This window comes from Phyllostomus discolor, chromosome 1 (assembly GCF_004126475.2).
Source record: "Phyllostomus discolor isolate MPI-MPIP mPhyDis1 chromosome 1, mPhyDis1.pri.v3, whole genome shotgun sequence".
In the NCBI taxonomy this organism is placed as follows: domain Eukaryota; kingdom Metazoa; phylum Chordata; class Mammalia; order Chiroptera; family Phyllostomidae; genus Phyllostomus; species Phyllostomus discolor.
In genome coordinates, this window is record NC_040903.2 from 211,859,936 (window position 1) to 211,883,219 (window position 23,284).

Consider the following 23,284-nt stretch of genomic DNA (forward strand, 5'->3'; position numbering starts at 1 on the left):
GTGAGCCGGGCCGCCACATTGGGTTCAGCTTTTCTTGTTCAATCTCACTTCTCTTTTTGTCATTCCTTCACCTCCTTCCGAGGCAAAAGGGGCCTCGATCGTTTGCACATGACCCAGGACGGGAAACGCACACTTGCCGCATGCGAGAGGACAATTGGGAGCAATTTCCCTCGGTGTCCGTCGGCAGAGGAGCCTCCTGTTGGGAACTAACAGGAGGAGGGGGAGGGGGAGAGGGAGCTGGGAGCAGTGGTGGCCAGGGTGCATGCACACGGCATGCGATGCAAGGCAAGACCTTAGCAAAGGAAGCCTGAGAAAGTCTCGCCCCCCCCCCCCAACCCCGGGAGCGTAATCGAGGGAGGCAGGGGGAGGAAGGTCACCGTGGGGGCGGGGGGAGCCGGGAATGGACAGCCGGTGACAGGAGGGGCCGACAAGGCCAAGTAGCCAAAGAAGGCTCGCACCGAGGGGTGTCCACCAGAAATGATGAATCTCTCCAATTAAGCACGTCACGGCCGGGCTTGGAAGCCACAGATGAAAACAGAGGTAAGATAATTACTTCCATAACACGCCTGGCTGTGAAAAAAAGACCCCATCCGCATAAACATGGGTTAATCCCCCAGCCAGGAGCGGGCGGGAGGGCTCTGGGAAGGTCTTGACGCTGCGTGTGTGTGTGTGTGTGTGTGTGTGTGAGTGAGTTCAAGGTCCCTTTCACGATGGGCTGGGTTCCCCAAAAGGTGTGAGTCACAGCAAGGGAGGCTGAGTCTAGCTTTCCCGCTGAAACCCCGTTTTCACGCTGAAGTTCCCGACCCGAGGTGTGACGTGGTGCTTCTGTCGTGGGAACAGCAGCACGCACACCGTGTTCGGTTACCGTGGGGGATGCACAGCGTGTTTGCACGCCGTGCGGAGTCGGGCTTTTAAAATTGGCTATGGGGCACGGCCGTGACCAATTCCATGCACACCTACAGGGCACGGAGTCCCAGAGGGCAAAGGTCTGTCTTCCATCACCAGGGACGCTTTATTCTTCGGACAGCCCATCAAAGGCGAGGGGCCCCTGTGTCCCAGGTGGCGAGAGTCGCCGCGGGTATTTGGGGCGCTCGGTGCCACTGGGAGGCTTCCGACCTCTTGGCCCCAGATGCCTGGTGGACACGCTCCTTCCAGTTGCCAATTCCGTGGAGTGAAGTAAGGGTTCTTCTCGCTGCCCTTCTGTCCTCCCATGGGAGCTGGCGTGCTGACGACGCCATCATCTCACTTGCCGTGAAACGAGGCCCCCGGGAAAACCAAGCCCCCCACCCGACAGCTCAGACATGCCACCCTTCACTCTTTGTCCACAGAGCTGCTCCTCTAAGTCGAAAATGCAGGGCGATTTGAAGGGTGTTGACCTCCAGGGCCCTTGCCACGGAGTTGGATCCCGGGAGGAAAAGGTTCAGTCTTCCTCACTTAGACGGAGGCAACGTCTATGGCCCGGGATGGCCGCGAAGGCAGCCCCACACCAAATCATAAATTTACTTAAAACATTATGAGATTTTTTTGTTTTTGTTAGTGTTTGTGTATTTAATGCGTGGCCCAAGACAACTCTTCTTCTTCCAGCCGTGGCCCAGAGACGCCAGAAGGTGGGACCCCCCCCTGGCACCTGGTCTCTGCCTCTTCCCTGCTACTTAAGGATGGAGAATGATGGGTGCATGGCTCCACACCAGAGGGGTCCTTCTCCCCCCTCCCGAAAGGTGAGAAGGGTTTCTTAAGGTGACACGTTAGGAAACAGATTACTACGTGCATTATTATAATGAAACAATGGCAGGCCTTTTCCATTTGTGGGGAAAGCTCATTACCCAAGATGCAGAGCCTTCCGGCCGGCATCCTGCTCACAGCGAGGGCTCCGAACGGAAGCAGTGTGCACTTCGCGCCATGGCAGCAGACTCTCTGGTCACGACCGTCCTTTGCTTGGCCGCCCAGGGCCACCGTCAGGAGCCTGCTTTCACGAGCGGCGGGTCCTGGTTCACTTGCGCGTTTCTCAGACCTCCCCTTGCACAGGGGACAGTGTCCCCCGTGACCCCTGGATGCAAGCGCGTCAGCGCGCTGTGGGCTGGCAAACCTGATCGCCAGCCTCAGCTAAGGACTGCTGCTAAAGGAACCGTCCTGGGGGGGCTGTGATCCGGAGGGCAGGGGCACAGGGCCGGAAGGGCCCCCTGGCATCTGCCTGGTGCCGGGATCTGCTCGGGGCGTGTGTGTAACGTTCAAACCGCAGGGCCTGCCCCTCACCCCCGAGTCTGTGACCCCGGACATCCGGGAGCTGCTGGCAGAGTCGCTGAAGATACTTCCCGGGTGACGCCGACGTTTACGCCGGGTTGAGGGGAGCTGTCACCTCGAGCCCCACCCTGGTGCCCACCGGGCCCTCTTCTTGCCGGGGGGACAGAGAATCCAATTCGGGCGGCCTCTGTCACTGGGCATCTCCCCCCTCATAACCTCTTCAGGCAGACCCCTTCCTTTGCTTCTTCAGAAAAAAAGAATTTCCAGACCACACAGTCTTTCATAGACCAAAATAGAGACTTTTATTTCCAAATGTAAAGCAGATCTGTTTTTTAAAAAAACACACACAGCAACAACAAAAACATCGAGCCGTGTCTGAAAACACGGCTACTTCCAACCGGAACCACGGAGAGGGGACAAAAGCTTCGGTATGACCTTGAACTGCAGCCCCGAGCAGGAGCTGGGAGGGTCCCCACGCCCTTCCAGAGCGGGGAAGGCAGAGGAGGCTCTGGAGGGCCTCGGACGTGGCGGGAACCAAGATAACACGCGTGTTCCGGGACAGTCACTTGGCTCTGATACCGCCTGCCTTCCCAGAAAGCTTGGTTTACTGCAAATGCTTGTTTTACAATCACAAACACGAGGGCGGGAGTGGATATGGTCCCTGGGTGGACTGTTTACATAACAGAACACGATAAACAATGAAGTCAATTTGCTCTTGGCGCCAAAACCCACTTACCCAGCGTCTACACACACGCACACTCACACGCACACGCTCACGCTTTGCCACACCACTGCCGGCTTGTTACCCAGCCCAGCCCAGCCCAGCCCAGCCCCGGGAACAGCTGGTCATAGCACTTGGAAAAGAGGGGGGAGCACCCGTTCCTCCAGAGCTGGGGACTGGAAACTTGCTATTTCTCCTGCTTCTGGCACCGCAGGTGCTCGCCCAGTTCGATGACCGTCACCGGCCTCTACAACACAAAGATGCATAGACGGGCCCAGAGCGAGAGAGACACGGGCCCGTTCGGGACCCTCTGAGCTGAGTCCCCGCTCACAGGCAGGTCGTGGACACACAAAACGAGAAAAGAGATGCCGCTGTCTCCAGACCAGCCCAAGGGCATATCCAGAAGGCAGAGCCCGCAGGGGTCCGTGGACCTCCCCCGTGTGTGGACAATGGTGGGGTGGGGGGCACCAGCAGAGCATCGGAATCAGGGGACACCGGGTCCAGTGTGGTCGCCCCAACATTCCCAGAGACTACCGGGCTGGTGGTGCCTGGACGCCCAGGGCTGGACACAAGGGCTGCCAGCCTGAGCGTTAGGTGGGGATGTGTGTGTAGTACACATGTATAGTACACACACACAGCGCATCCACACACAATGCGTTCGCACACACATACCACATTCACACACATGCATGCACACACCTTCCTCTGTCCACTTCTTCCTTAACAATGAAGCTTCTAGAACATGCTCAGCCACCACCTCTGCAGAGAACACACCTCCTTCTTTCCTCCACGGCAAGGAATCCGAACTGCTCCACGGGCAGCGGTGTGGCAAAGCCAACTGCCCTCCACCTGCGCTGCAAGGAGTGGCCGTCTCTGTCTCTCTAAGCACCGGCCTCCATCCCCCGGCCCTGCACCCGGGTGTCGCCAGCCCCCGATGCCCGTGGGAGTGGGCACTCGGCAAATGCCCCACAGGCCCTGCTCTGGACTGACACCCTCACCCAGCTCAGCAGTCGGCAAAGCAGCGGCTGCCCGTGGCCTGCCCACAAAGGAAAGAAAGGCAGCGGAGGCGGAAGTTCTGCGGAGAGGCCAGGAGCCCATCATTCCTGGGTGCACGTCCCAAACTGACCTCTCACCCACCAGCTGGTCGCTTTTAGGCAAGCTGCAACCCTCTCCGTGCTCTGGTTGCAGCATCTAAAAACAAGAGTGTGATTCCCTAGCACGGGCATTCGGAAGGAGCCAGGGCCATCTTGCAGGCCCTCAGTTTACGTCCCTTCTGTCCCTGTGTCGTCGGAACAGGAACAGGGCTGCGGGCCTGTGTCCAGGCTGCTGAGCTCAGAAAGGAAGTCTAGGACACTTTGGGGACACTGAGGTCCTGTTGTGTGATTACTGTCTCCAGTCTGGACAAGGTCGTTGGGTACCGTCCTGTGAGCGGCTGTGATGTTACCATGGCAACCAAAAGGCAGGCGCTGAGGATGCTGTTCCTGCCTCTGGGTGCTCTGCTGTCAGATTTGTTTTTAGACCATGAGCTTTTGTTTTCTTAAAGATCCTTTTAAAAACGAATTCCCCTTCTTCTTACTTCGACAGACAGAAGGCACTTCTCTTGTCACTGGGACTGAGGGAGAAGTGATGGCCTGTTTCGGTCCTTGGAATCTGGGCCTCTGCTGGGGCCCCAGCGGGCCCTGCCAACCAGGCGGCAGGACCAGTTAGCGCTGTCGGCTAGGGATGCCGTCAAGGAGGCAGGTGCCCGTGTATCTAGTGCTGGGCCAGGGCTCTCGGCCTCACCACCCCTCCTCTGTTGCTGACTCAGACTGGGGACAATCAGGTTGGGGTGAGGGGAGCCCCACTGGATTAGCTGAGTCCCCATAAGGGGGAATTCGGGCAGGACGGCTACTGGACCGGGGACCCAAGAAGCCAGCTCGAGGTCACTGTGCGGCCACCAGTGAGATGCCCAACTTCAGAGGAAGCCCCTGGTGTCTCAGGGTTCACAGGGCAGGCAGGGACCTCAGGCGCGGACACCTCAGGCGCAGGCTCCCTGGGTGGAGGTGGGGAGCGGGGAGTCGGGGAGAGGTCCTCCTACCTCCCGTGCTCTGGGGAGTGAGTACCGTAGGCGGGAATGGGGAAGGGCAAGAGCCGATGCTAACACACGGCCAAGTCCATTGCTGGAATGTCCACTACCGACCTGGAAACTCTTCGGTGGGGAAAAGCAGGTTTTCAGTTCGGTATTTCCAGCCACAAGTTTTGAGCATGAACTGTGACTGTCGATGACTAACTGTGCCAGTAACAGAAATGACCATGAACTTGCAGTGTTTCGGGGCTTGCTCCCAGGGTGTGGGCAGCAATACACCAAGGGCCCTTGGGTGGTGCCTGCTGCCCAGGGACAAGCACCCCCGTCCTCTGCTCTCAGCTGGGAGCTCCCGCCAGCTGCCCGAGACAGATGGGTGTGAGGGACGGAAGTGGTCCCCTCGCTCAGGACCCATCTTCTCTGCACCCACGAGGGAGTTGAGTGCTGTCAAACATGCTTGCTCACTGCAGGGGGGTTCCCACACAGTTCCACAGACTGCAGCTGAAGTCCCTGCGCCCTGCCCTGGGACCTCACGGGAGGACTGGGGCTCAGCTCCCAGCCCGGTGTGGGAAGGGGCTGGTGTGACTGTGCTCCTGGTGGCCACGCTTCCCTGGGCCCAGGGCCAGCCGCAAAGGGAAGCCTCACGCCCCATCCCGACGGAGCAGAAGGGCAGAGAAGCCTGCTCTGCTCGCTCTCTGGTGAAGCCCGCCCCCAGGGCGTGCAGAGGCTGTATTGGGGAGACCCTGGCAGTGCCTGGGGGAACCCTCCTCCCAGCATGGGCCTTGGGGGCAGACAAACCTGGGTCCCACTTCTGCAGGGACAAGCGTCTTTCTAGCTTTAATCCTCAGCTTTGTCATCTCAAAAATGCAGTGAAGTAACAACAGGCCCTGAGCGTTGTTGTGGGAATTCAACTGGAAGGCACCTTTGTTCTGTGTCATCGTCATCGCTCCCTCTGCGCTCTGCATCCTGTCCGGACCCCTCAGGGCTCTCCTGGCCTGTCTGCCGCCCACACCCCCCATCAGGGGAGCTGAGAAAAGCCCCCCGCCAAGCCAAGCAGGGCAACCAGCAGCTTCAGCTTCCACCAGGCTCACCAGTGTCCCCTCCACCCGCTGTCTCCCCTCCTCCTGCCTCTTCCCTTCCTCCTCTTTCTCCTCTTCCTTCTTTCCTCTCTCTCTCCTTCTCCTTCTTTTTCTCCCTCTTCTTCTCTCTCTCCCTCCCTCTCTCTCTCCCTCCCTCTCTCTCTCCCTCCCTCTCTCTCTCTCTCTCTCTCACTCTCTCTCTCACACACACACACACACACACACAGCTGGGCTGGGCAGTGCCATTCCCCTTTCCTGCCTCCCCTCGCGCTCTGGGGACAGAGAGAAACCAAACACACACGGTCCCACCAGCACGTCTCTCGCTGGGACCCTTAAAGCTCTTCTCGGCCCTTGGTTAGGAAGCTAGAAAGTCATAAAACTCCTCACGGCCTGCAAGCACTTTAAGCAAAGAGATTACACTGGAAACGTGCTGGTAAATGGGCTGTTAGGTCATATTACAACTGCATGTGTACAAAGTAAGGAAAATATCAGTTCTCTCTTTTTAAAAAAAAACAACTCTGGAAACAAGTAGACTCTATGGCATCGTTATCAAAGTTTAAAAACACACACGCCCACCGCCGGCCCGCGTACCGCAGCCCGGCCCTCCCTGCAGGAGGCCGACCAGACCAGCCGCGGCCACATTCCTGTGAGAGAGCTGTGGGGCGTGGGGGCGAGCGGTGAGCAGGGCCGCCCACCGCCGCCACCTTGCTGTGTGCCCGTGGGCAAGTGCCCTCCCCCCTCTGCTCCTCTTGGCTCCTGGCCTGTGCAGTCGGGGAGCAGAGACCTCTGAACGCCTGCCCCAGCGCCAGCCCTCCAGGGCGGAGCCCACACAAGCCAGAGAGCCTGGGCTCGCTGCCCGGACCCGGGTCTCGGGTCACGCGGCCCGGACACTCCAGCGAAGAGTCACCCGTGGGCACGGCCTTGTGGCTCGGTGTCCAAATGTCTGGGGGAAGGAGTGCTTCCCTCGGCAACCCCGCTGCCCTGCCCGGTGCTGTGCACACCCAGCCCCGTTCGGTTCTGGGGAGGCCCGGCGGGGCTTGTGCTAGAGAGGGAGGGGCGGTGTGTGTGAGGGCGGGAATGGGCGCTGGGGGCAGGGCGCCCTTGGGCCCTCAGTTTCCCCTCTGCTTGCAGGGCCTTCCTGGGTCTGTGAGACATTATGGTGCCAAAGGCCTGAGGAGCCCCCCTGGGTGTATTTGCAGCTGGACAGACAAATGGGTTTGTAAGGAGGGGGCCCTAGGCACTGTTTATAACGGAAAACTTAGTGTTGATGTAGGGAAAACGCGATCCCGTTATAAAGCACTTAGGGCCCACTCCAGAATTCCCGGGGCGGGGGGACATGTCTCCGGCCTTGGGGCCCAGCACAGAGTCATCCCGGCTCCTGCCCAGATGGCGCACGCAGCCTTCCTGGCCAGCCCTGGCCGGAGAGGGCCTGGGTGGGGGCGCCGGGAGCCGGGCTCCCCCGTGGGGGCGTGGATGGGACGTTCTTGGTCCAGGGTACGTGCCTCTGTCCAAAGGCCCTGCTGGGAGGGGGAGGGACAGTCCTTCAGACGGGCTGCGCCCCAAGGCTGGGTCTCATCTCCGGCCCAGACCCTCCGTCCCTGGTCTCTGGTGCACAGCGGGCTCCACTTCTGTCCCTTCAGCTCGGGCTGGAGACGATGACAGACCCAGACCAAGAGCGACTGAGGGAACACATCTCCCCTGTCACTGTCGGGGTGCTTGGGGCACACAGAGCTTGCCCACCACTCTCGGGGAGGTCTCAACAGGGGCGTCTTTCTCCGAGATTTCCTCTCTGAACAGAACTTGCGGGCGCTAGCCACGGCAAGTGCATGCATGCATGACCACGGGCCCTCGTCCCTGGTCCATGGGCTCGGGGGCTCCCCATCCTGCGCTGCCTCTACCTCTCCCCAGCCTCCTCTCTGTTGTGCTCCCCCTCCCTCCAACTCCCCCTCCCCCCCAACACATTCGCTCACATGTCACTTTCCATGGCCATCCCCGGGCCTGCCTTTGAGCATCGCCATCCCTGCTCTACTCTGCTGTCACTTTAGAAACTAGACAAGCATGTCTGTCCTCACTGTGCCTGAGACACGGGGTGCTGATCTGCGGTGACGGCTCCGAGGCCCTTCCCCTAACACCTGGACTGGGGCTGGGCTTCTGGGTAAGAGGCTGCTGACCTCGAGATGTGTCACGGTTCCCGGGGCAGCCACGCCCCACCTTTCTCCCCACCACGCGGGGATGCCGCCTTTCAAACGACCCATCCCGAGCATTTACATAAGAGCGTATAAAAAGTCTGTACATGATTCCTGGTTGCACATAGTAGGCGTTTAGTATAAATAGACGAAGACGACACTGTATAAAAGGTAGTTTTGTGCCGGGAGCGTGGCTGCAGTATTTACACGGGGCCGCTCAGCCGCCTGGCCTGCCCTGCCCCTGTTCCCAGAGTCCCCGGCGTCCTCGGGAGGAGCCCAGGGCTGACGGAAGGCGGGAGGAGAGAGTCACCTGCGGGCCCCCGCGGGCTAGGTGGGGGGCGGGCCGTGGTAGCGGAGCATGAGCATGAAGGAGCGGGCGAAGTTGTTGGACAGCGCGCAGCTGCGGTTGTCTTCGCCCACCGGGAGCAGGAGCAGCAGCAGCAGGAGCAGGAGCAGCAGCAGCTGCAGGGGCAGCGCCACGCAGCACACCTTCCGGAACAGGGCGCAGGGTCCGCGCCGCCGCTGGGCCTGCAGAACCAGAGCAGCAGGGGTTAGAGGGCTGGGGGCTCTGCGCAGGCGCAGGCGGTGTGGGGCGGGGCCAGGAGAACTCCAGGGCGGGGTGGGGCGGGGCCAGGAGAACTCAAGGGCGGGGTGGGCGGAGCCAGGAGGACACCCAAGGCAGCTGCGGCTCTGGGTCCCCTATCTGACCTCACGGGTCTCCGTCTTCCCAGCTGGGAAGTGGGCCCGATGAGAGTTTGGCCCAAAAGCAAAGATCTCTCCAGTTTTCTCAAACCAGTCAAGGCACGAAAGGAAGAACAAATATATCAAGTTACAGACTCTGCCAGTTATTACAAAATCTCTGCCTGGTTGTGAGTGGGAACCTTGAGTGGGTCACTCAACTTCTCTGAACTTCAAACTTCTCATCTGTAAAAAGGTGTAATAATGATACCTACCCAGAAGAGCTGTGAGGAATAAATGAGACAGGGTGGGGTGCAAAGCCACGTGGGCACCCTGTGCCGGGGAGGAGGCCTCCCCACGGCCGTGTGAGGCTGGGGCAGACCTGGCTGGCACCTAAGCTTTTGCCCACCAGCTCGGCTCAGGTAGGGCCTTGTAGGGCCGGCCACTGCAAGGAGTCAAACTCGACTCCACCTTTCGGGTTGTCTTTGCCTCATTCCAAACGTCCAGCCCGTCTGGGGTCTGGGAGCAGGAAGGAGGGGGAGACAGCATGCCGAGGCCCTCCTTAGCCTGGGTGTACCCCACAGCTACAGACCTGTGACGGATGGTCTCCCGACACAGCACCTGTTTACAGGGGCCCCGCTTCTGTCTGCTCCCCCACTCTCCGAGCTAACTAACACTCAGCTTCCTGAAGCGAGGAGCTGGGCCTTGGCCGTGACCCTCGGGGGACACCGTGTTGGAAGGTCTAGAGTGTGTTTGCATTGAGAAGTGCCGGGGCGGGGCGTCTCCTCCCCAGGACTCCTGCCGCCTGCCCGGCGGCTGTTTACTTAAGAGTTCACATCCTCACTTGGAGGGACCCGGAGTCTAAAGCGTTCTTTAAAATAAAAGACACACTTTAATGTGACTCTCGGATGCTCAGAAGGCACACACGCAGTCACACAGCGGGCATGAGCTACGTTCTCGGCAGCCAACAAAGAAATGGACGATCTCGGCCCCTCCCAGGCCTGGGAGCTCCTCTGTGCCTCAGTTTCCCCCCGAAAGTGCTGCCTCTTCTCTGCCTCCGCCCAGTTGGACCGACCCAAAGACAGAAGGGGCCTCCCCCAGGATGTGAGAAGCCCCCCCGCACAGGAGGACGCGGGCACGGAGGGTTTACAGCACCTGGTGGTGGAGACGGCAGACGTTGTGTGATTACCATCACTTGTGAGAGCTCTGAGGGGTTCAGGAGTCTGGGACCTAATCATCTGCCATTAATGAAAGGGTGAAGGGGGTGTGGCGGGAGGGGGGAAGAAATGGTCTGGGCTCTAAGCCTGGCTCTGTGTGACCTAGGACAGGCCAGTTAACCTCCCTGAGCCGCAGTCCCTTCATCTATGGGGAAATGGGGGTCGACACCTTCCTACCAAGGTTGGTCGGGTACAGGAGGCAGCGCATGCTATGCGTAACGTGTGTACATAGTCGGTGTTCGATAAATGCTCATTCCCTTCCTCCTCTGCCTGGTGGGCAGGTGGGCAGGCTGGCAGGTCCTGGGGGTCCCGCAAGTTTCCCCTCCACCAGATGCCAGGATCAGACGCCCCCAACCTCCCTGTCCCATCAGAGAGAAGAGCACCCCCCTCTCCTTAAATGCCCTTTCTGGGCCCCTAAAGGCCCTCGCCACTCCTGCCACAGGGCTTTTGCACAGGCCGCCCCTCCTGTCTGGAGCGCTCACTTCCCTCCTTCCGCCAGTGGACCTGGTTAGCACCTGCTGGTCCCTCCAATGTCAGCGGTGAGTGGCTTCCCCGGGCCCCTCGACCAGCACGAGCCCCAGTCGCACCTTCTCGTGGTGCCCGGACCTTTCCTCTGGAGCCTGGTTCAGGTCTGCGTGCCCGGGCGCCCCGGAGGCAGCGTGCACGTTAGTTGCGTCCACCGCCGTGTCCCCAGCAGTGCTCGACAAGCATTTGCTGAGTGACTGAAACGGTGGCCAGAAGGCTCCTTCCCTTCCTGTGCGTCTGGCTGTTGGCTCGTCCCCCCACCCTGTGCCTGTGGTGTGACCACGCAGACGGCCCACCGGCCGTGAGCTGTTCCCACAGCTGCTCCCCCGTTAATGAGTGTGCCAAACACCCCCCCCCGGGCCTTGCCGCAGTGCTGCCCCACACTCACAGCTCCCTGAGGCCCCAGCGCCCCTTGGGGATGTGGGCCTCCCCGGGCCCATTTCACGGAAGAAGACACCAAGCCTGTGGGAACGGCACCAGGTCAAGGTCAACAGATAAGCTCAAATGGCCAGCATCGCTCCACAGCCCAGGCTCTGTCCAGCACCTGCCATGGCGTCTCTCCTAAGAAACAACTAAACCACCACCATGAAGGTCACCCGCGGCCTCTGTTGTCAGCCAGCCCGGAGCTGCCATCCCGCCCTGACCTGGGGTCCGAGAGTGGGACTTTCAGGGGCTTTCCACCACGGAGCAGGTCTCACTCTCCACCACAGAGGCGCTTCCAGCACCAAGAGCTAAGGTGGCAGCCAGGGGCCAGCTCTCCGCCGGCAGCCCAGGGTGGGCCAGCCCCCGTGCCCCCACCGGACTCTCAGTCAGCAGTGAGCTCGGCCCGGAAGGCTGCTCTGACGGGCCACCATGCCACGTGCCTTCCTCTCCGAGGTCTCCCCCGACACTCTCCGGAATGTCTGGGGCCCGCCTCGTTCCCCGGCTGCTCCAGGGGGTCTCCGGGCGCCCACAGTTCCCCGGCCAGGCCCTGCCCGCTGTGCCCTGGACGCCTTCTCCCTCAGTTCTCGGGCCGAAGCTCCGCGTCACAGCCCAGGACACACTCCCCGTGGGAGCACAGAGGCTCCGGGCAGCTCCCACCAGGGCTGGTGGCAGTGGCTGGGCGGGGTGGGGCCATTCCCTATCCTCCTGGGGGGTGGCTCTGCGTAGGATGGTCAGGCCGTGGAACTGTCTTATTCCAGAGGCCCAGGGCGGGCGGTTTGGAGGGGGTCAGGGGATGAGCCGGCCTGAGCCGGCCTGAGTCAGCCTTTGGGGGGGATGGGGTTTGGTTGACTGGTGGGCAGTGTCTCTGGGTGGTATGATTGGAGTGGGGGGTGATTTTGTCCGGGGGTGTCCGACGTTTTGGCGTCTCTGGGCCACACTGGAAGACGAGTTGTCTTGGGCCACACGTGAATTACACCAACACTAATGAAAACTCATGAGCAAATAAATGGTTTTAAGTAAACTTACAGTTCTGTGCTGGGCCACATTCATAGCCATCCTGGGCCACGTGCAGCCCGGGTTGGGCACCCCTGATTCCGGCATTATTTGAGCAAGGAGGGAGCCTCATTCAGGAGCGGATGCATGGGCTTTAGGTGGTCTTCCTTCCCCGCCCCTCCGCCCCCTTCTCTCCTTCCTTCTTCCTGCCTCCTCTGAGACCCGCCCCGGCCCCGGCTCTGACCCTGGGACTGGAACGAAGGTCGGTGCGGGTCTGGGACAAGCTGGAGGCATCCAGCTGGGGAAAGCAGGTGATCACAGCGCTCCCACTGATACAGGGATTGGGGCTCGGGTGGGTGTTGGGGATCCAGTGAGGCCACCTTGAGACCCGTGGAGTCTGAGGTGGTCCCAGGGACCCCGGGCAGACGTCAAGCAGGAAGCTGGCCCTTGGGGACTGAAGTTAGGGTAGACCCAGACCGGAGAGGGGCCAGAGAGAGCGAGAGACTTAGAGCCAGAGAGCAGGGCTGTGGCGGTGGCAGGACGCGTCAGCGACAGAGTGACCTGTGAGAGGGAAAGGGGCCCTAGGGACCCCCGGGAAACAGCCATGGAAGGAAGAGGCACTGTGTCTACGGTGTGTCTGAGCGGTGCCCCACAGAGCACTGACTAGTTACAGAGGAATGACAGCAGTGCCACAGGGGAGGACTCCAGCAGGCACCGCCTTCATCGCATGGCCAGAGGCAGCAGCACCCACATTGGGGGGGGGGGGGCGTTCGCACCGGGGTCTCCCAGGGGACGCTTGAGGGAGAACTTGGCCTCACCTCCGGGACATTCCTGCCGGAAATGCACGGCCCGCTCTCATCGCGAGGCAACGCCAAGGAAACCCAACCTGAGGGACAGTCTGCAGAGTGTCTGGCCTGTACTCAGGAAGGTCAAGGGCAAGTGCAACTGAGGAGTAAAAAGCCTCAGCGCAGAGGAAACTAAAGAGAAGCGAGGAGCAAATACAGTGTGAGAATGCGTTCCTAACCGAGGGGCACGACCTATACAAAGGACAGTGAATGGTTCCTCCATCCCACAGCATATTATTCGGTGGTGACAAGCAATGGGAGAGCAAGCCACGAGGAGACGTGGGGGGGATTTAAATGCCTGTTGCTGAGAGAAACAGGTAACGGGACAGCGGTTGCCAGGGGCTCTGGAGGAGGGAAAAGGGGTAATAAAAGGGCACAGGGGGGAGGGGGGTTAGTGCCATACTCGGTACGATACTGTCGGGGCAGGTACATGTCATCACACATTTGCCCAAACCCACAGCATGTGCCCCACCAGGAGTGAGCTCTAAACCAGGGCCCCGAGCTAGGACTGACGCAGCCGGATGGGTCCACCAGTGGTCAGCAGTGCACCCCGCCAGCGCAAGGCGGCAGTGCAGGGGAGACGCGGTGGGGAGGCGAGGGGCGTACGGGGGCTCTCCGCGGGAGCTGCGCATTCTTTTACAGAGCTGTGACCACTCAAAAAACACAGAGTATTCATTTTTTCAAAGGCTACTAAGGCAGCTTAAACATCCTGTGTATGGACGGAGGATTAAGTAATGGGATTTCTTGAACACTGCATCTTATCAACGCTGATTCTGAAAACTGGAAAAGTAAGAGACAAAACAACAAAACAGAACAGAATGAGAGGCACCCACGGTTGGTCATGGCTAAGAACTGGAGGACATGGCCAGGCATGTCCAACCCACGTCCTGCAGCCTGCATGCGGCCCAGGGTGGCCGGGACGGCCGCCCAGCACAAAATCATCTATTTACTTAAAACGCTATGAGATTTTTTTTTGACTACATGTCATACTGTATTTAAAGTGTGGCCTAAGACAACTCTTTTTCCAGTGTGGCCCAGAGACGCCAAAAGGTTGGACACCCGTGCTAGAGGAATGCGGTCCACGCGGCCCCAGGCTGTCTGGGGGCCAAGCAGGTGGGGACAGAGATACGGGTCCTGTGCTTGGTAAGAGGGGGCTGCCGGTTACCTTTCTGGGGCGAATTTCAGAGGCGTTCAAGGGTGGAAGGCGGGTGGGCTGAGCGACGGAAGGAGAAGGGAATAGAAAGAGCAAATGCCATTAATTCCGGGTTCCAGTGGTCAAAGACAAGTTTCAAAAACTTCGTGTCCAGAGGGTCAGCATGGACTCCATCAATCAGCGAGGGCCAGTTCCCCTGGGCTCAACAGGTGGGCGGACAGGGCCCCGGGGAGGACGCAGCACGAGGTTTGAGGTCCGTCCCTGGCTCTCTCCTTTGGAAGGTCAGACGGCAGGGCCCTAGCACAGCCCAGGCCTTTGATCGAAGAAAAACCAAATCTGACCAGTCCCCAAGATAGGACAGTGAACCTCAGGGGGGTCAAGTCAAATGTCGTCCCCTTGGCCTCTAGCCCGACCTGGCTGTCGCCCCCATGGAGAGGGGGCCAAGAGGCCACGCTCCTCCCACTGCAAAGTCAAGGTGGCTGGGAGCATCAGGGGCCTGACATGTGGTCTAGCACACAGTAGGGACTATTGAAATTAAAAAATCACAGTTAGTGGAAGAAAAAGTCATTATCTAACATGGAAAACTCACCGATGCCTTGAGACTTGGTATTCCGGTATTACACCTGCTTTAAGATGCTGGTTGTATGCGCGCCATTATGGTCCACCCCACTAATTAAGAAAAAACTAACAACTAAGGCGGAGCGTTGACTGGAGACCCCACACCAAGCTAGGGCACCACAGAGCCGTGCCTTCAGTACTGGGGGCGACAAGGACTGGCCCCGCCTCACAGGAAAGGGCAGCGAGGAAATTGGAGGCGACCGTGGCAGTGGGTGAGGGGCAGGAGACAGAACTCCCCCTGAGAACGGGAACCACAGGCCGGGGCTCCTAGAGGTGGGCCGTCTGAGTGGACCTGGCCAGTGTGGTCCAGAGGAGAACAAAACAGCACAACCCACACGGGGAGATGTTGATGTAAGGAAATCTCAGGTGGATGGAGTCCTGGGGCGGGGGGCGGGGGGAGAAGCCGGTCCACATCTTCACTGGAAGAACCCTACTGAACTAAGACACCCCAATTCGAGAGATGTGGAAATGCAAAAACTCAGGAGCCTTACAACCTGTTGGACAAACTAGGGTCAAGTAAGTAAAATGCCACCTTCGGGACACCCAGCACCCAAACCTGCACCCAGAGGCCACAGCACCCAACGCTCTCCACGCCTGCGGTCTGGCACACAGGCCTCGCGCCAGCTCGCCCGGGCCGGCGGAGACGCAGGCCCACCTGTCCCCAGCTAACGGTCTGTCTCAGGCAGGCTGGCCCGCTCCCCGGGCCCGGGCAGGAGTCCAGTCGACTCAGGGCCCAATTGTGACGTGCAAAGCAATTTCACTTCGCGCGTCTGAGTGCTGCAGGCAAACAGCTCGTGGCACCGAGCCGGCAATGTGTAGGCAGCTGCAAATTTAATAAATCTCAATTATTGTGTTTATACCAACAAGCGGGCTGGAGCCCTTGACAAGGCTGGAGCCTTCAGTGACTCGGTGCACGGAGAGAGAAGAAAAGCGTGCAAAGCCGACGGCTCATAAATAATCAGCTTTGGGGCAGGTTTCCCCCTTCCCTTTCGAATAAAAATAATATATGAAATGTTTTTAAGTTGGCAAGATGACAACCTCTGAAGACGGTGCCTGTTTTCTACCTGTCGGACCTGCGTGTGCACGTGCATATGTGCATATACGTGCACGCATGCACACGGGTGCCCACCCCGACACACGCATGCACGTACCCCGGCCAGGAAAATGAACACCAGAACCAGGCCAAGGGGAGGCTCCCCCCGCAGGGTGTCACCGATCCCTTTGTCCTCAGACACAGGAGCAGGGGCGGCGTCTGCAGGAGTCTCCAGGGTCCGTATTTCTGTGGCAATGAAGGGCCTACTATGTGCCGGCTGTTACAAGAAATCTGCCCACCACGAGCTCAGCGGACCCTCCTTCTATTCATCAGGAAGCTGGGACTTGCCCACAATCGTATGCGCTACGGGTGGGTCCCGGATTCCAACACAGAACACAGCGCCGCGGTTCCCAAAGGCCCGCTGCCTGAGCCCCACCTGGGAACGCACTAGACAGGCAGGTTCTTGGGCCACCCCAGACCTGCTGAATGCAAAACCCTGGGGGAAGGGTGCAAAATCTGTGCCGAGACCAGCTGTCCTGTACATGAGCCCAAGACGGCTTCTCTAGAGTGGCTTTCAGGTGCTTACTTCTTCATAGTGGGCTGAACCCTGTTAGCTCCAGACCCAGCCAGCACCGGACGCAAACATTCACACATCTGAGTGTTTGAAACCCAGCCCAGATAAGCAGATGTTTGGGCCATTTAGAGCCTGCCTGCTTCGCGTACCCCGTGAAGTGGTGCCCAACGCCTGTCGGCCACGAGGAAGAGAAGGCCCCCACGCCGTGGCTGCCGCCCTTGGGAGCTTCCCGACCCGGAGCCTCGGCCTGTGCTCTGCAAGAGCAGCTGGAGGTGGGAGTCCTCTCTCCACCCGCTGCCCCACCTGGCCAGCACGCACAGGCTGCCGGGGCAGGGCTTGGCTTTTGTGTCCACTGAGGGATCGGTCTCGGGGCCTAACACAGCGCTTGGGACAAGGTCAGCACGCGGCAAACATTTGTGGAATGAATGAATGAATGAACGAACAAATGAATGAGGAGACAGCAGATAAACACGGGGCTGCGAACACCCCACACTAACCTGACTGCAGACTGCTGGGAGCGTGAGCTTGCGCTGGAGGGCGGTGGTGAGCCAGACGAGGGTCCCCCACTCAGAAATACTGAGTGAGCACCTACTATGTGCTAAGTACCAGGGGACCCGGACGTGGGTCCCCATGGACTGCAGCCTGGGAGCTGCATGGGTAAGGGCTCCCAGCCAGGGAGGGGCTTCAAGGGTGAGAGCTAGAGGCAGCCCCAGGTCCCCCGTGTCCCACCAGGCTGGAAGGTGTGGGCCAACCCAATCCTTCCCGGTGCTGCTCCCTGTTTCACGAGGAGTCTCTTCGTTATTCTAAATTGGGGAGTGGTGGGGGGTGCCAGGGTCTTGGGATCTCTAAAGAACTTCCACAGGCGGCAGTTCGCGTGATCTTTAAAACTAGATAATGAACCAAATAGGGTCCACATTAATAGTCCCATTTCACAGATGGGAAAAGTGAGCCCCAAGAGGCAAAGCTCCTTGTTCCAGACCACAAAGCTGATTGGCACGGGGCTCAGAGCACAGCCTTGGTCTCGTGACCACCTCGCCTTGTCCAGGGAACACCCTCTCTCCTTATCATTCGAGGCTCGACCACCAGCTGGGGACCGAGAAGAACCCGGTGTGCAAAGCATCTGGAAACAGACTCCGGGGTGAGAGAGACCTCGAGGAACGCAGCCGCTTGGGAGCAGAGCAGGCTGCAGGCGTGTGTCTCACGGGCAGTGCTTGGCAGGAAAACACGTGTGTTCCCTTGGAAAAGGGGGCCCCGGGGACATGAATCCACACTGGGCTTTTCCAGAAGCGGGGACACCCGCCAGGCCTCAGGGGTGCTTTCTCCAAGGCGTGCGTGAGAGGCTTTGGGGCCAGAGGCCCCAGACCACGCCGGAGCCTTTGCTGAGCAAGTCTTTCCAACTTGTCTCTTCCTGGCTTCCTCACGCTCACGACGGAGGTGATGATGCCTGTGCGTGCCGCCGGGACAGGTAGATGCCACGCCCTGGCCGCGGCCGGCACAGTGCGTGGCCCGCAGCGGATGGTCGGCGTGCAGCACCCAGAGCAACAGCGCTCATCACTCATCAGTGATGCCACTTCCCACGGGAGTGGCTCGGAGTCTGTCTCGGGGGCCTAAGCGGTGACGCCTGGCGGAACAGGAAAGGCACCCTGCCCCTTCCTCACCCGTCCCCCACTGAGCCCTGACACTTGTCTACCACTCAGGGGGCCGCACTGTCCAGTTTGCAAAGGTGCAGGTTTCCTGGGACAGCCTGGCTCACACCTTTCGTCACAGCATGGCCGTTACGAGCGCCCCTGTTCACGCCTCGCCCGGTGCTGGTTTCGGATGAAAATGTCTAGGGTCCCCCTCTACCGTGTGTCTGTCACAGCTCGGGACACTCTGCCCTCCCCTGGGCCATCCTGGGGCCCAGCATGCAGTGCAGCCCAGGGCTGATCCTGCGTAAATATTCCTCAGACTTCACGGAACCTTCCAGAAAGCCCAGGAGTCCCGCCCCCGCGTCGCAGGCCCACCGGCCCTCTAGACGCCCTGCCTTGCAGCCGTGTGCAGCAGATGGCAGACCCCGTACCTTCTGGAATCCCGTCGGCGGCCCCGGAGAACTCTGTGTCTGTTATTTTAGGGAAGGAGAGGAAAAGGGGAAAAAAACAGTTAAGTGAGTGCAACTTAAATCCCAGCAGAGCCTGTAATGGAATATTCATTTTGTCAGGGGAGCGTTTCTTTAAAAACTTCTGGTCATCTGGACAGGCTGAACCAGCAGGTGATTCGGTTTAATGAGCTTTTTAACGCACTTCAGGCCCAGGTGGGGCTCTGTCTGGGAAAGCCTGGGCCTGAGGGCACGGCCGCCAGCCTGGGGCTGGGCTGACACCTAGTGGCCGGCTTGGACATTGCAGGGCCAGCCCGCGGAGCTGCGGAGCCCGGGGTGCCCCCTGCTCAGGCTCATCCCCTGGCCTCAGTTTCCTCATCTCTGCTCAGAGAGTAAGAACAGCACCTCCTTTATAGGCTTCTACGAGGACACAGCACATAACAAAGGCTCTTATTAGCTATTACCGTTTGGTGTGAGGGGACACCGGGGCCCAAAGGGAGAAAGTGCTCGCTCCAAGTCCCAGTGGGTAGAGGAGGAGGGGACAGGACCCCAGGCTCCATCTGCCCGTCTCCAGCGGTGGGGTGCACGTGAGTGCCAGCCCGGCCACCGCCCAGTTCTGGGGCCTCGGGCGGGTTTCCCTTCTCAGAGCCCCTGCGCCCCTCCGGGGACCGGAGGCACAACTGCTCAGGCAGAGGGCTGCCGTGAGGACGAGGATGGGCCGGGGTGGCACCCACAGAGGTTGCGGCTTAGAGGCAGCAAAGTGCTCCTCGGGCGTTAACTGTGACAGTCGCTGCTGCTGTCACCGGAGCCCCGGCCTCGCAGGGTGGCAGACGGGGGAGGGACATCTCGCCGGCCGGCACCTAGGCCGGCATCTCTCCTCTCTCTGAGCGGCCCCCTCCGTCCGGCCTGTGCAGGCACAGGGCAGACTGGATGCGGGTGGGCTGGGGCTCAGCTGCAGTCCCCCCACCCCCCCCCGGCCCGGGGCCCGAGAGTCCTTAGTCCTACCAGCAGCTGGCTGCTGTCCTTGAGCTTGGACTTGTACAGCATCCACCGGTAGCGCAGATCCTCCAGCTCCTCCGAGGTCCCTCTCGCCGGTCCAAGGCGAAGCAGGTTCTCGAAGAGGTGCTGACCTTCCGGTACCCGAGCCTCCAGCTCCTGTGGGGCAAAGGCAGTGTCCTGTGCACCTTCCAGAGGCCCTGGCAGCCCCACGTGGCAGCGGGGAGGAGCCAAGCGAGTTTCCCTGTAGGGGAGCTGAAGGCCGCTGTTAAGTAAGAATCCCGTCCGTGCAAACTCAAGCCCAGGCCAGGCCCTGGCTCTCTGCAGTGTGACAGAGGGGACCCCGCAGGACAGGGCCGGCTGCCCCGCTGACCTCCAAGGCCACGTCCAGCTCTGGCGATCTAGAACCGGGTCCCCAGAGGGCTGGACCTAAGAGGAGCCATTACGACGGCTACCCCTGTTGAACATCTTCCTGCTGGCATGGCTAAGCCTGGCAGAGTGATGCCGGGGCTGTGACTTTTCCACGGAAACACAGCTCTGTGTCCCCCTGTGGGGGGGGGGGGGCTTTTATCTTCAGGGTCCCTGAGACGTGGTGTGACCTAGGGCTTGGAGCGGCCCTCTCTGTCCAGGGGCCGGGGCTCGCATTCTGGCTGGGTCCTGCTCTGCCCCGTCCGACTGGCTATGTGACGAGGGTGTGCTGCCTAGCTTCCCACAGCCCCCCAGAACGTGAGCTCTCCAAGGGCGAGAGGGTTCACCCGGGGGACCGTAAGCCATCCTGAGAGGGCTGGCATTGGTGGGCGGCGGCGGGAGGAGTGGCTGAGTGGGAGGGAGGAGGGACATCCTGGTCATGGTCGACCAGGAGACTGGGCCACGCCTCTCCCTGAGGATCAAATATTAAAGACGATAAAAGGCACTACAGATGCAGAACTATGTAGTAAGAAAAAAGAAAATAAAGAAAAAGAAACCTGAGGTTTGACTACAAGAAACATAAAATAGCAGGTAGTACAGAGGTCACAGGAGAGTGAGGCCCATCGGGCGAAAAGCAGGGCGAGGGTGAGGGTGAAGCCCAGAGGGGCAGCCCAGGGTGCGGCCCGCTGTGCCGACACGACACTGGCTGGTCTGGAAGAGATTGTGGGGGGGCAGAGCTGCTTTGGCAGCCCCTCGGGGCCCTGGACTCAAAGGTCAAAGTCTGGGCTCTGCGGAGGCCGAGACCGAAAGCCCCTCCCTCCTGGGCTGAGACTCCCCGGTCTCAACAGTTAAGGTCAAAAGTGGCGAGCAACAGTGAGAAGGGGCAGGGGCCAGCCCTGTTGGGGGGGGGGGGTGGAACCAAGGAGGGCTTGGTGACCACCTCCAGCTGGGAGTGGGAGAGGGAGACTGGGGGCGGTGGACAGGCTGGCCCGCTGAGCCCGCCCCCATGGTCGGCCGGGCCTCGGACCATGAGTGAGATGCAGAGCTGCTGCCTGAGGCCACGGACCACCGGGACGGCCTGCCCCATGGCCCCGCGGCTGAGGGACGTGACAGGTAAGGAGCAGCGGCGCTGTGCCCCAGCCGGCCAGGGAGTGCGGAACCACGCTGAGTACACGGACACGCGGGGCACAGCTCCTCCGAACACCCGCACCAGCCCGGTTTTAGAGTCATCATTCGCACACAGGCCAGGGCTGAGCCCCTGAGTGTGGTTTGTGCTCCTTTTCCTGGGAGGATGCTCTGGGGACAAGCGCACAGGGCGGGGGAGGGAGGGGGTGTCACAGACCTGCAGCCTCGTCTCTCTGGTCCTCTCGTCCTCAGCCGAGGCCGACCTCATCGCGATGGTTCTAACCAGCTTGGCGTTTTCCCCCTGCAGCCACTGCGCGAAGTTCCTCAGGAGATGGGGGTAACCTGCAGGGCCGGGGCCCCTGTCTGCGTCCTGCAGGGGGTCTGCCTGCGGGGGGTCTGCCTGCGGGAGGGTGCGGGGCGCCCAGAGCGTCAGAGGGAGAACGTCCAAGGGGCCGCATGTCCCGGGGGTCCCGTCTGAGGCAGAGAGTGGGGGTGAGCGAGGCCTGGGGGGCAAGGCAGGTCTCTGCTCAACGTGGCCGCGGTGTCTAGGGCTCAGGGGCACTCCTCACGGTCGCCTCCCTGTGCTCCCGGGCAGCCCTTGGTGCCCGACCAGGACGGTTGTGGTCGTGATCGTGGTGGCCGCCCTCCTGCCGCTCTGTCCCCCTGCGGCTCTGTCCAGCTCCCACGCCCCTGCAGCTGAGCCCTCGCTCACGCACTGCGGGGGCCCCTCCCGCTCCTCCGTGCGGCCCCAAAGCCTCAGGCTCTGCCTCTGCCTGGCCCTGCAGCTCGTCCTGCGAGCCCCGAGCCCACTCGCATGCCGTGGCCCCGCACCGTGCTCTCCCCCGGGGGTCTCCGCACACGCTGTCTCCTCTGCAGCCCCCTCCGCTCCTCTCCTCGCCCCCCACCCCCACTCCCTTTCTCCCCGGAGGGCTCCCCTGCCCCAGAACTGGGTCACGGTCAGGCTGCCGCAGGCTCCCACAGCCCCTCTGCCACTGCGGACCGCGCTTCCTGCAAACCCTCACTTCCTTGCCTGTGGGTCCCACCCCTTTGTCTCTGGACAGGTGCTCCGGGTCCCAGCAGCGGGTGGGGCCTGGGGAAAGGCAGCCTCACGGGCCCCACCCCAGACCCACTGCATCCGAGTCTGAGTTTTAACACAATTGGGGCGCACGTTCCAGCATGGGAGGCTCTGCCCTGGGCTCTGGGCCCTCGGCCGGTGGGAAGTGCCTCCGTCCCGCTCGAGGCTGAATCCAGCCCCAAGCCCCGCGCTCCGAACGCAGCTACCCCCGTCCCCCACGTGCCTTCGGCAGGGAAATGGGGCAATGAGTGGAGAGACGGGGGGGCCGTCTTCGAAGACCAAGAAGTGGATTTCTCTCCAATGTGCTTCCCCCGTAAAGGCAGCCAGGGGACAGGAGGGACAATATGACGCACCGAGGCTAGCTGTCTTCACAAAACACAGCGTGTGGCACAACAAACACCCATCTCCTGTGGTTCCAGGTTGCAGTCTGGGCCAGCAGGAAGCTTCCACCCCCACCCCCCCTCCCTTCAGGGCCATGCTTCTGAGGGGTGAGGGCCTGTCTGTCCAAGGGATGCCTGGGACCGTCGCCGGGGGCCCAGGCCTGGGGTCTCTGAGTCCCTCTGTCCCGTGGCACAGAGAACGCTGGAGATGCAGCGGGGCAGGCTCAGCTGAGAGAGAGAGGGCACTGCCAAGCCCTGAGCTGAGCCTGTGGCCACAGGCAGCTGGGGAGGCGGGGGAAGGAGACTCTCACCCCGCCCCTGATCCCTGGACCCAGGATCGGCCCCTCCTGGGAGCCCCACCAGACAGACTCACCTGCCGGTGACGCCTGGAAACGGACATGGGATTGGTGGGGGTGATGAGAAACCCGGTCTTCGGGATGTTGTTGGTGAAAACCATTTTTGTCCCCGAGTCCACTTCCGTCCTCTGCAGCTGCCGGTTCCTGATGAGGCTGAGAAGACAGGGTCGGCCCGGTTGACGTGGGGACAGACGTGACGGCGGGGACTCACAGAGAAGTGACAGAAGTCGGGCACGTGGCCGTGGGTGGCTACCACCCTTCCCAGGTCTGTGCCGGCCCTTCGGGCCCGTCAGAACGTCCCCAAGGCTCATGCACTTCTGGTCTCCCTCCTGAGACCCACACCACGGCCCACGAGGCGCAGGTGCCCGCTGACGCAGGTGCGGCCGAAGAAGCCCGAGTGGGCTGGAGGCCGCTCGCAGGCCGGGCGTGTCCCTGCACCCACCGCCCCGCTGCAGCACCGCAGGGTCCCACCCCTCCGTCCCCGGCACACCGAGCCCTCCCCCGCGGGAAGGGCCGTGTCCC

General features: G+C 60.9%; 1 protein-coding gene across 3 annotated transcripts in view; it reads right to left on the reverse strand.

The window, feature by feature from the left end:
* Window positions 1-8,400: 8,400 nt before the first annotated feature.
* SYNE3 (spectrin repeat containing nuclear envelope family member 3) overlaps window positions 8,401-23,284 on the reverse strand; it is a 70,485-nt gene continuing 55,601 nt past the window's right edge. For 2 of the 3 annotated variants that reach the window (XM_036013725.1, XM_036013720.1), the window contains exons 14-18: window positions 22,780-22,915; window positions 21,169-21,351; window positions 19,428-19,577; window positions 18,408-18,446; window positions 8,401-8,817 (exon numbers count right to left, since the gene is read on the reverse strand). In XM_036013725.1, the coding sequence (XP_035869618.1) occupies window positions 8,617-8,817; window positions 18,408-18,446; window positions 19,428-19,577; window positions 21,169-21,351; window positions 22,780-22,915 (709 nt within the window). In that variant the 3' untranslated portion in view covers window positions 8,401-8,616. The remainder of the gene's footprint in view (window positions 8,818-18,407; window positions 18,447-19,427; window positions 19,578-21,168; window positions 21,352-22,779; window positions 22,916-23,284) is intronic. The other variant, XM_036013734.1, reaches the window with a different exon arrangement.